The 13,154-nt window shown below is 40.4% G+C and overlaps 1 protein-coding gene across 1 annotated transcript in view; it reads left to right on the top strand.

The window, feature by feature from the left end:
- NR3C2 (nuclear receptor subfamily 3 group C member 2) overlaps positions 1 to 12,862 on the top strand; it is a 197,018-nt gene extending 184,156 nt beyond the window's left edge. The window contains exons 7-8 of the mRNA XM_010709546.3: positions 356 to 513; positions 9,203 to 12,862. Coding sequence (XP_010707848.1) covers positions 356 to 513; positions 9,203 to 9,358 — 314 coding nt within the window. The 3' untranslated portion in view covers positions 9,359 to 12,862. The remainder of the gene's footprint in view (positions 1 to 355; positions 514 to 9,202) is intronic.
- The last annotated feature ends 292 nt before the right edge of the window (positions 12,863 to 13,154 follow it).

Below are 13,154 nucleotides of genomic sequence, written 5' to 3'. Positions count from 1 at the left end.
GATTCTAAAGAAGTATTCATGATACATCTGCCTTTCTCGGTGTGTGTGTGGTTGGGTTTGTATTAAAAACAGTTTCAGCACGAGGGTAGTATGTGTCGTATTTGTGAGATGGTATTTTGTCCTCTGCCTCAGCCATATGGTCTGCACTCGTGGATCTGGAGAGGAAGAGAGGCCGCTTGAATCACTTGAAAATCTGTGTGCTGATTGATTCTATAGCATTGTCTGTAAAATTGTGGATGTTTCTTAAAAGTTTTAATTCTTTCATCCATTGACTAGTGTAACTTTTTAAGTATGCACAACAGAAGAATTAAGCAATGCAGTTAATATTAATGTAAGACTGTCTTTTTAATGACAGTTCCCAAGGATGGTCTCAAAAGCCAAGCTGCATTTGAAGAAATGAGGGCAAATTACATTAAAGAACTAAAGAAGATGGTAACTAAATGTCCAAGTAACTCTGGGCAAAGCTGGCAGAGATTCTACCAACTGACTAAACTTCTTGACTCCATGCATGATGTAAGTATAACTCCTCAAGGAGTGCAGACAAGTTGAGTAAAATTCTCTCCGTTAAGGTAAACTTGTAGTTTTTAATTATGCTAATTCATAGGAAGAAAAAAAATAGAAAAGAAATCACAGCACATTTTTAAAGAAATGTCCGGGAAAAGTTGTTAACAGACTAATTCAAGGTCAGTTGTCAAGTAAAATGTGAGAACGTAAGTCATTAAGGGCTGGGTTCTGCTGCCTTCTCCTCTTTTAAATGGTAGTGTGTTCTCCAGTGATTCCTTTAAGATCAGAGGTTCTTCAACTGCAAAAATGATGTTAGCTGTGGTCCTCGGTTAGCTGCAGTGCACATACACCATGCAGGGCATCTGCTGATAAATGATGAATTGATTTGCTGATCTTTTACAGGTGGGTGTTTTTTGTTTTTTTTTTAAGTTTATTTTTGACTTTTTAAGACTTTGGAACCATTTTGGTTATTTGAAGCTTTAACTGGGTTTTTTAAAGTATAAAATTTGCTATGTTGTTAGGTTGTTCTTTCTATCCTGTCTCCCTCCAGTGCTTGTTTTGTGTGCATCAGGGGCGAGATGTCATGGATGACGGTAGGAAAATAAAAGTATTTAATCACAAAACGCCCAGGCTGTGGGTGGCTCAACTCCAAACAACTCAGAAGGGTTGTGGTGAGTGCCTGGTGCACAGGAGCAGCTCATGATTTCAGAGCAGGTGTCTGTAACATCGGGCTGGGAATAAATAAGCTGGTTCTGGCTGATGAAGTGGTAAACGCAGCAGTTTTGGCCCTCTGAGCAGCAGTAGGGCTGTACCTGTACGCTCTCCATGGCAGAATCCCAAGGCAGGGATACAGCTCATACCCTTCACTGCTGATTGCAGCTCTCACATCCCACGGTCTCTCTCAGGTGAGACCCCCTGTGAGGATATAGGTGGACCAGCCGTGATGCTCTCCCCAGCCTGGGGGTTTCCAGTGCCCCACAGTTGCTCAGGGCACTGGGTCTTGCCGGGCTTGCACCCCTTCTCTCTGAAGCTGTCATGGTCAGCAAATGACTGAGGGCTCCTGAGGTCAAAGAGTGAGTTTTGCCAGGTTTGGGTGCTATGGAGGTGTCATCCCACAGGCAGGGCTGGAACACAGTAGCACTCAGGGATGACCTCCCAGTACCAACTGGTAAACTGCAGGGAAGATGAAAACGGTCCTATTTCACCCTAGGCGGGCAGGAAGGTAAACGTGCTGCACAAAGAAACTATAACTCTTGCTTTCAGAGCCTGAATTTAAATGTACTTCTTTGTACTTGACTTAAATTTCAGTTTTGTGGAGACAGTACAGTACAGTGCACTTCAGGTCAAATCTGTATAAGAGCCCGAGGTCTGTTTACAGAATGTACATATGGAATTATTTTTCAAATATTGTTCTGTTGTTCATTAAAACATTGAAAATCTTAGTGGGAGGCAGGGAGAGTATTATTAGTACTGCAGTAACAGCTCATTCTTTGGAGATCAGGTTTCACTTGCTCCGTGCCAGCAAAGGAAGTTGTAGTGTTTTAGTGGAAAAAAAGGGGGTGGGCGATAAAATCATTCGCAAGATGTTCACTTCTGAACCTCAGGACAGCTCACAAACCCCTGTGTTTAGATGGTTTCTGACCCTTTGGAGAACCGACACTATCTCAGTGGTTTTTAAGTGGATGTGTTTGCATGGTTTGACTGGCCGGGTGGCAGGATCACGCTTGCTGGGAATGCCACAGTGTCCTACAAACATTTTCCAAAACACAGCACTAACCACTGGAAGCTGAGCTAACCAGAGGAGGAGCTCCCTCAGACTGCTCTTATGTTTTATTTCATTTTTAATTAAGCTATTTTTATGTCACTTTTCATTTAATGGAGCCATTTGTTACAAAAGGAGACTTCATAAAGAAAGTCGTATTGCTGGCATTCCCCTCCTCAAAGACCACTTGTACAGCGCTTCCTTTCAGAGGTGTTATCTGAGATGTTCAGCAAAGACACTTGCTTTTTTTTCTGGTTTAAAATGCATTTTTTTCGGTTTTCAGTTTTTGAAATCCATCGGAACAAATGCAGAATGGTGATAATATTAATGAGACCTGAGAGCTGCTCCTTTACCCCCACTCTCAGGTAGTGCAGGATTTCTCTGCTCCATCCACGGAAATGCAAATTTTCTGCTCAGTTCTTTCCTTGTGAGGAACACTTTTTCAGCTGCCACCTGTGTATTTTTAACTTACTCCATTATAATTTTAGAGGATCAGAGTATATTTGGTGCTGAGCAGTCTAACTGGAGCTGAAGTTCCCTGTTTGTATGCTGCCGTAGCTACAGCAATGGCATTTACAGCACAAGCCCAAAGGGATTTGTGTACATTTGATGATTATTCAGTCCCTGTGCTGCCTCCAGCTTTTGCATCAGAGCAGAGCAGCTTCTCGCCATTGTGGAGTTCACTTTACCTGAGCATGGCAGCCAGGAATAAAGGAATATTGCTGCTTTGCACCTTCATGCTTCCTTTTATCGACCTGATTTTTAAATAGGCTTTCTGAGGGCTACATGATATAAACCATGTGGGAATATCAGGTTACAGGCTGCTTAGCTTATATAACGTGAGGAAGAAAAAAACAACAACAACAACAACAACAACAAAAAACAGTATGGTTTTACATCGCTCTGTGTTCTAAATCATTCAGCCACAGAGTGAACAACATATGTGCAGGTAAGAAAGTGCCGAGGTGGGGAAAAAGGAGAATTTTCAAGAAGGCCAGGTAGGCACTTGAACTATTTGGAAAAATCAGCAGCTTTACTTAACAATCCATAAAGCCTCTGAGCACCAAAGCAAAACCCAGAAAGCTAAGAGATGGAAATCCATCCCTAGCAGACATGGCAAACGCGGGTCCGTGCCCATGGGCCACTGTGTGCTGCAGCAGCGCTCTGTGTCTGCGTGGTGCTGCATGGAAGTGGTGGCTGCAGCAACAGCAGCCGGTGTTTGTAGACTGTCAGCACAGTGATGTGGTGTGCCCCTCCTCTGCCTCAGTGAGACAGTGGAGGTGAGCTGCTTGCCATGTCTTTGCATGGCAGCATGGGTAGCTTCTAGGAGCATTGTGGGAAGCAATACGATCCACAGATTTTCCTTGGTGTAGGGGCTATATTTTTTGTCTCAAGTCTAGCCTGCTTTCCTCGTCTCACGACAGCATTACATGCTGAGAGCCACCATGTCACAGGGACAGCCCACGTGTGCCCAGAAGGGAAATTGGTTCAGGCTCGTGCCCAGAGATTGGCCTGGGCATGTCAGTGACAGGTATATGTGGTGCCTGGTCATAGGTGAACAGTGCTGTGTAATTGGGCGAATGGCACACAGGAACATTAGAAACAGATGTGCTGCACATGGTATCAAAAACTTCATTTGGAGCCTCCTCAGCATCTCCTGTTGGCTTTGGCAGGAAGCACTGTATCTCGTATGGCAAGCCTCATTTCATATACAGAGCTTAGGGTATGGTTAGGCGCTTTGCACAACAAAAGCTGAGTTTGGTTTCAATCTGGCTGATACTAAACAGATTTTGAGTTAAGAGGGCTTTTGTTTTGATGCCATGACATTAAACCCTAATGTGAACCTTCCCCTTGTCTTGGCAAGGCAGTGCGCTGCTCTGTCATTTGCTTGTTGATATTTTCTGCCAAACAAAAATAAATTCTTTAAGGCTCATGCTGCTGAATAATTAATTTTTTATGGTTCCTGAAGGGAATACTTTATAGCTGAGGTGGATCTTTCCGTGGGCTGAGAGAGCCAGGATTACACTCGCTGAAAAAGCTGACAGTGGGAAGAAGGCACAAGTCCTCCAGGGGCAGATCTGCAAGGCACACTGCAGTGGATGCAAGTGTTTTTCTGCATGTACTCGATTCTGCAAATGCAGAGCAGCAGATGGGCCCCTCAGCTGTTGCCAGCACCTCTGGGTGCACTCACTGCTGCTCTTGATGCGCCAAGGCTGTATCCCACTGCTGGTGAGCTGTGTATTCCCAGCACCCAAATTCTGTGGAGAGGCATTTCAGTGTGCACAGAGAGGCAATATTAACCCCTCATCCTTCTGCAGCCACTGCAGAAACTACAGCAATGCGCATGTAGTAGTTAATACGTGTCTGTGAAGTGAGAAATCAGATCCCAGCTCCCTGATGCAGACAGTGGGCTGCTTTAAAGCTCATCTTGTTCCCTTTGCTGTGGTTGGGTATCCTCTGTTACGGTACAAGGTGTTTGTTGGAGGACAGCAGAGCTCCCCATTCCCAACAGGACAAGGCAGGCCTTGCCCAATGCTTATCCTGGCCAAGGGCTAAGGATACTTCAGTGGTGTGTGCCTCTGAGTTTGCATGCATCCTCTGAGTACACAGAGTTCAACTCAGGTTCCTCCGTGGCATGTCCAGCTGTCAAGATCTAGGCTACCTGCAGTGCTGTGGTTTCTGTGTGCATATGTTTATGGAAGGAGGGGTGGAATGAGTGCAGTTCCTAAGTGAGATAAATGCACCTGTCCAGGCAGAACTGGGTTCACTGTTTGCACTGGTTAGATGCTTTTTGTGCCTAATCCATATGCTTCCTATCTGTCTTTCACTCCATGCTGCCATGAGGTAAATGCACAGCATGGCTGGATTCAGAATCTTCTTTCCTTGCCTCTTTTCCCCTGTGTTCTGTGGGAAACTTCAGTCTTTGTATTTACAGTCCCAGATTTCATAGGGAAGGAACAGAGCATCCAGGAGATAGCCACTGAAGCTGCATGTACCTCTGAGAATCTGCCTGAGCCATCCTGGAGTGCCGTGTTCAGCTTGCTGAAGCCCTCAGGAGAATCGCTGAGTTGCATCCTGGGAATTTCATAGAACTGGAAGCAAAAGGGGCTATGGTTGTAATGGAATAGCTGAGACTTGGTTCGTGATCATTTTTCATGGTGGTTCTGAGGTAGAGTATATACTGCATGTAAGGGAGCTGCCTCCTGCCAACGCAACCACTCCAGCTCCATAAGAAACAGGCACAGACTCATTCCATTAAGTTAAAAAAGAAAGTTTTTGGACTGTCATTGTGGTGTGAGAATGCTGAGGTTTTGTCGGTGATAGCTGCAATTTAACAGTAACAAAATGTTACTTGGTGTTGCATTGTTACCCTACTGCTGCCTTAATTGCTGATCAGGAGGCTTCATTACAAACGTGCTTCTGACAGAGCAGTGTCTGTGGACTTCCACACCACGCACACAGGTCATGGGAGATTCCCACGTGAGATAACTAGCTTAGCACAGGAGCATGCAGCCCTGCACGAGAGAGACCGCTCCAGGCACTTCTGGCAGCACCAGGCGTGCTGTGATTGCCAAACTGAAAGCAATGCTTTTTGCTGTCAAAAAATTATCAGTGCTCAGAGGTCATGGTAACTGTATTAACTTCAGAGACTTCATTAAGAGATTCATTTTTCTAATTATGAAGAGCAGAATGGGTAGAAAAAGTCCATTTAATGAAAAAACCCACCCTAATAACAGAAAATGAAGTTTGATTATTCGTCCTCTTTCCCAGAGGCGTTTAATACAGCATACAGATGTAAAGATTGATTAAGACAAAATCTGAGGACTACTAGGAGGGCGGTAGCCTTGAGAATGTTTAAATGCAGCTCTGCGGGCAGTGATGAGAGAAGGATGAGCAGTTACGGACTGACGTGGTGAAGGGTTCCAGACCACAGGACATCCCTGCCTGCAGAATTCTATCCAGCAGTCTGTTTGGTGGAGAAAAATCTTGAGGCAAACATGGAGATGTGTTATCTTTCTCATTTAGAGATCACTTGTAGCCTGTGGTGTATCAATCACTGTCACCACAAGGACAGAGCTTGTATCTTCAAAAAGAAAGCAAGCTTTTAATTTCCTTACTGGAGAGGGAGTTTCTCTTCTAATCCAAAGGTCTAGCTAATTTACTTACCACTTATAAATCAAGTGAACTGGTGTGCTGTAATATCAGATGAATGCTGCTTGGGTTGCAGAAGCAGGACTCAGGTTTCTAAACTAACAGTGCCTATGGAACCTGAATTTCTCATTCCTTTGTGCAAGGCCACTGGGAAGCATTTGAGCACGTGTGAACCATGTGTAGAGAAGAGCACTGCTCACTGCTTAGTTCTCAGCCTTCCTTCTCCCTCCCATCAGTTATTTCTGCAGCCTTCGCTAGCTGACCTTACCATATTGTTCACATTTTAGTGCTTCTGATTCTCCTATGTCTATTCCTTTGTTAAAAATATACATATATATATACATATATATATATATACACACACACAAAAAATACTAGAACTAGGGCCCCTAACAATGCAGCTTTTAAAGCTAGTTATTTAATGTTAGTGCAGTGGTCCTTATTACACATGTGGTATGTGCGTTTCAACTCTAAGCTCTGAATGCTGTTGCTATATTACAGTGACTGATTGTTGTTGAATATGTTGAAGTTGGTAACTTGGCTTAAGAAAGGAATAAGAGAGCCAAACATTTGAGAGCACTGACTTGGTATAGAACATATTAAGGCTCCAAAACCAAGTAGTTTTAGAGTTCTGGATGATATTTTTTTACTTGCTGGGTAAATTTAACTTTTCTTCTCCCTTGGCATGAGTGGTGGCACTTATGATGTGTTGTGTTATGACAGCAGCCGTGATCACCTCTTGCTTTTCCTACTGGACTGTTACCTCATTTATTGTATAGAATAGATTACGCTCTTTTCATGAATATTCATATTTTTCAGTTCCCCTTTATTCTACATGTCCACATACTTATGTATACTTAATATGACTAAAAGCTAGCTATGAAGACAGAATTAATAGTTTGAGTATATTTTTCTGTGATACCTAGTTCACTGCATTTGAAGTCATTACTTTAAAAAAAAAATAGCAAAACAATAAAACTGTAAGATTGGCATAATGAGGCAGGAATTAGCTTAAATTTTGCAGCAGTGAGTCACTAGTATGACATGGTCAGTTGGGTGGCAAGGGCTGGCAGAGATGTCCCAGCCCTCTCTTCCATTCAGCAGTGTGCGAGTACTTGTGTTTGGTGTCCAGGCAGGGCTTGGTTTGTAAGGGTTGGCTTGCTGATTTGCTGCTGTTTGATGACAGAGGCAGTAGGATGGTGTCTGTTTGCCAAGAGCCAACGTAATAACATGTTTTCTGTGTATGGCGTAGGCAGGAACAATCTACTCCTAATGGCCGAAGTTAAAGTTTTGAACATGAGCATTTTTTCCTTGAAAACCAAATTCTGTCTACACTACTTCTTTAGCATGCATCTGTTTTAATTAATTAGCATTACCTCATGACATGCCAGATGATCAGGAATGAACTAAGCAACGGCAAACAGACTGTCGTAGTGCTCAACAGCAACAAGTTATGTGTCTCAGTGATCCCAGCGTTTCCTCAGTGTTCATAAATTGCTTATATGTTTGCAAGAACAGCTGTGAAAGTCCTGAAAATGTCTGGTATAGTATAGTGCTGCAGGAGGGCTGTCCAACATTGCCTGTATGAGGTTATTTTTCAGTCTTGCTGGAGTACGCTTCTATTTCCTGCCTCTTTAGCTGAGCCCTTACTGAAGAGTACAACTTTCTGTGTTGAGAACTGGAACAACAAACTCGTATTTGATAACGGCACAAGGAGAAATGTGTAAATCTTTTGTAAAGACAGAAGACACCAAAGTTGAATGCGCGTAATTTTTGACTTTGTAAACAGTTTGCAATTTTGTGTGGAGACAGATAAAAAAGCTGTAATTCATGTAGTGTGGTCCATTTCCTATAAGGTACACAGCAAAATGAAGCTCAGCAGCTGACAAATGAAAAGAACAAAACTTAAGACAAGATAGAATCCAGACTAAATTTATTGGTGCTTTTAAGACATGTACTGTTTTTTTCTCCAAAATTCAGAAAGCTGATGGTATCTGTCTGCCATTTAGGATTTTAACTTGCAGCCCTTTGCCAGGTGGGAGAACTGTGATAGGATTTCATCGATGAAAACTTTTGCCAGCTAAAGGATTGCTGCTGCTGAGCATAAGGTGCACATGGGATCTGTGGTGGTCCTATATTGAGTAACTCGGTACTTGAGGTATCATATAAATTTCTTTTTCTGTCATTGTGGGACTCCTTAGAAATTTTTATCTCATCTTTCACATTCTACACATTGTGCTTAGTGCGCTGTTACCAAAAATAGAGAACTTTATTTTTGAAAAGAACTAATACTTAGCTAAATGGTGCCTCTGGAAGCTTAATGAGAAGAAAACAAAAAGTGTGGCTGGTGTGTGCGTGTATCACAAAGGTATTGACACATGAATACAAATGTTTTATCAACTCAACACCTCCATGTTCAGCTGGGATGTAAAGATACTGTAGGATATGGCTGATCTTTTCCCTGGGGGCAGAAGCGTTTACTTTCATAGACGTGTGGAGCACCAACAGTTTTCATAGTGGCCAGTTACCTCTTAGTGAAATGAAAAGTGTAATAGTGTTGAAAAATGAGCTCGGCGGTGGTAATGCTGTTTAATTGAACAGTGAAGCAGCACTTGGAGATTTGAGAACTTTTATTTGCCTGTCGCTTTGTTGCTTGCAAATGGACTATCCAAGTCAGAGTAAGATACCGTTTTCTTAGTAATAATCTCTCATTGTCAACAAGCTCTTGTTTGGATACAAAATTCTCTGCACTTTTCCTAAAATTTGTTTCTTTCTGTATTTCAGCTTGTTAGTGACTTATTGGAATTCTGTTTCTACACCTTCCGAGAGTCTCAGGCACTGAAAGTAGAGTTTCCAGCCATGCTGGTGGAAATCATCAGTGACCAGCTACCAAAGGTGGAATCTGGGAATGCCAAGCCCCTGTACTTTCACAGGAAGTGATAGAACATGTCTTAAACGGAAGAACTTTGCCTTAAGTTTCCCTGTGTTATTCCACACCCATGAAGGACCCAAGAAACCATATTTTAAACATGCTATTTACACTTGTTCTGCAGTCTCTGAATAGTCTAAAATCATATGAAGGGTTTGGGGAATGGAGAACGGTTGACCTGGATTTGGCAAGACCTAGATGTTTGGAAATTACCCCATAACCCTAAAACACTTAGAAAATGTTCCTGTTCCTCTGGATGAAAAGCCATATCTAGTCAATAACTCTTTGATTTTGATATTTTAACAGATGGAGTTTTAAATATGCCATGTAGTTTCTGGTATCGTTTGCTTGTTTTAAAAGGGTTCAAGAACTAATGAGAACTTTTTAAAGCTTACCCTTGGTTTGCACATAAAACGTAAAGTCAATATGGGGCATTAATATTCTTTTCTTGTAAAAAAAAAAAAAAAACAAACAAAAACTCTATATATACACATATATACACACACACAAAAAAAAAAACCCTACTGTGTAAAGTAATAACAGAACATTTGGTGTGGAATACTCTGTTATCCCCACCTGTGGCATTTGTTATCCCATGTTATCCCACCCTAGATGATATACACTGTGTTAAGTGTCCATTTACTATTTAATTAAGAAGGATAAGATGTGAAAACAAATGCCCTGGTATCAATTTATAGTATCTATTGTGCTGGCTTTACAAATAATTTTTTGCAGTCTTTTGCTGTACTGTACATTGCTGTATGTATAAATTGTGAAGGACCTGAAATAAGGTGTAAGGAACTTTTGTAAATGAGACAAACAAATCTTTAATGGTTAATAGGATGAATGGGAAAGTATTTTTGAAAGAACTCTATTTTGCTGGAGACTATTTAAGTACTATCTTTGTCTAAACAAACAAGGTAATTTTTTTGTAAAGTGAAATGTTCTGCATGCATAATGAACCGTTTACAGTGTATTTAAGAAAGGGAAAGCTGTGCCTTTTTTAGCATCATATCTAATTTACCATCCTATAGTATCTGTTGTAAATAACCACACTTAACCTTTTCAGTTGTATTTAAGCCTTTCTATTTTCCTCCATATTTTTCTCTCTTTTGTCTCGCTTGCAAGTGTACGTGATGAGCACATCTTGGAAATCCTGCTTCATGTTTCTGTACGAAACAACACTTTTTTGTGTTTGCCACTTACGAAGGTTTCATTTAACAAGACAAATTACAGTCTCTCCAAAGCTTTTGCCAGCATAATGATAGCGTGAGTTCCTGCCCCCTACTCCCTTTGTCTCCCAGGGGAGGAGAGGCAGATAAGCCGTTAAATGATTTTGCTATTTTTAATTAATGTTTCCCAAATTGTGTTGTTTTTTTTTTCCCTTCGAATACCGGATATATGAAACATCTTTGAAGGTCAGATTATTATTTCAGATTGAGGAGAACGATTTCTGATTATGAGGAAGGGAACATGCAGATCATGACAGTAAGTACCAGCAAGAGGGATGGCAAGGTATTGATATGGGCAGATTAGCAGAGTAGAATTTTTAGTGGTAAACTCAAAGCGCGTTTAATTTTGTATGAATTTTTGTAATAATCAGAACACACGGAAAAGAAAACTGTTGACGCTACAAGTTCAGCTCGGTCTGATTTTGTCTCAAAACTTTTTCTCTAGAACGAGACTGTGAACAAAACCTTTTTGAGGTGATTTACACTATATTTCACAATTTATAAATGAATACAAAATTTTGGTGTAGAATAGAGGACAGATGAACTTTTCTGAGGCTCAACTGTTGTTACCATATGCTAATTTAAATAGAATAGTTTTTTCTGAGTCCTAATCTGTAGTGTTCTCTCTGGGTGACACTGATGTTTTTGAGCTATGATTTGTCCCTTGACCAGTCAGAATGTAGCATTTCTTTGAAACAGTGGTCCAATAGGAGTTACGTACCCTTTCTGATTCCAAATTTTGAGGTGTGCTTTGGTGCACTGAAGACAGTCAGTGCTACTTGTCTTTTTAAATGACACCTGCCTTATGCAATGGGTAACCTGTAAAGACTGTATTCAGAGAGGTTTTTTATATATAAATATATACATACATATATTATTTGCATTTTGGAAGTCTAATTCATAGGCAGATCTTTAAATACTGACCTGCACAGCAATATGAAAGCCAAACTTCCAGCGTGAGATACACAGCATGCAGACTGGTTGTTTACAGTAAAGAAACAGTCATACATCCATCTTTTCACCTTTTTTTTTTTAATTAATTTTTTGAGTCTAAAATAGAAAATTTCAAAGCCAGGTTCTGGGTGAATACAGTCTGCAGCAGCTTTTTATATTAACAAAGTTACTGCCTCCTTTTCTGTCTCAGAGTAACTTTGCTTGATTAAAATAGCAAAGCCATATTCTACACTTCACTGTTAAATGCCTGTCCCAGTCCAAATTGTTGTCTGTTTGCTCCTATTTTTGTACCTTATTACTTTTAATCTTGGTTTGGTACAATTCATAATTCACAGAAACTTCATATAATTAAACACACTAAATTAGTTTTAAAGAGCAATTTATATCTTTATGCAAAAACGTATGTCTGTCTTTGCAAACAACTGTAAGCAGATTATAATAAATCCTTTACTTTAATCACCTGTTGTTTATGAAACCATTCATTGATTATTATTTTTTTGCTAGAGCTCATTGCAGTAATAGATACAATTGGATATAGATGTTGTAAGAGGCAGTATTCTCTTATCGAGGACACAAGCAGAATAGCCATCACTTTTTTTTCTTATCTAAACCTGCATACAGCAGAAAACAAAACCTTTGGTTTTTAGCTACCACGAAGTTATGTTATTTTGAATTTGTTTAGAATGAAATAGGCATTTGTCTCCTGCAAAATACAAGACAAACGAAAACATTCTTTAAGAGTGGGCTTCTGTTCACTGAGCTAAATTATTTTGTTGTAAGAAGGGACGGGGATATACAGCAAGAGCATTGTATACGCAGTTAAAAATGTAAAATAGTGTCAATGTACTGCAGTGGGTATTTCAGGAATACTACACACCATGCAACCAACAGGTTGCACAAAATAAAATAGACTAAAGTTTGCAGTAGCAAAATCTTATTAAAACGATACTTTACAATCAATAATGCAAAAAGCTAATTCACAGGGTGGTGTTTTTCACTGACTTGTTTAAGCATTTATGAAATTAAACAATTCTACAGTTAATGCACTTTTAATTGTTTATTAAAGATTTGACTTTCTTTTTTTAGAGCAATGTTTTCAGCTGGAGGTCAATGACTTGATAAGATAGCAAGCAGTTCTGAGGCCAGGAAGCTCAGAGGAATGTATAAGCACTCTTGGAGTTTAACTAGATTCCTGGATGGAAAAATACAAGCAGCCAGCAGTATGGTGTAAACAGTAACATCTATGCATAATGATGCATTTATAATTAGGGGTTTGCTTCTGTATGTTTAAAGCTTTTTAAATAAATAGAAAATATTGTTTGGTCTTTATGTTAATGTCTGCAAGTACCTATTTTTTTTCTTTCTTTTTTTTAATACAAATTGTACAAATGTACATGAATTAAACTGGTTTGATTGCAAGTACTTCTTGCATTTGAATCTCAGATAGCTGCTGGTGCAGTGGTAACCTTAGAAAGAAGCTTCTGCGCATTTGGAAACAGTATCAAACAACACAGTAACTAACAGTGCAATCTAACATCTGTCTTCATCCACCTAGCGATTTGCGTTTGTCCAGCTCTGTCTATTTCAGCCAGACTGTGGCTGTGCTCAGGGTATAATAAGA

Source organism: Meleagris gallopavo, chromosome 4, assembly GCF_000146605.3.
Source record: "Meleagris gallopavo isolate NT-WF06-2002-E0010 breed Aviagen turkey brand Nicholas breeding stock chromosome 4, Turkey_5.1, whole genome shotgun sequence".
Taxonomy (NCBI): Eukaryota; Metazoa; Chordata; class Aves; order Galliformes; family Phasianidae; genus Meleagris; species Meleagris gallopavo.
The sequence above is the reverse complement of the archived record's forward strand: the minus strand, read 5'-3'. Positions and strand labels throughout refer to the sequence as shown.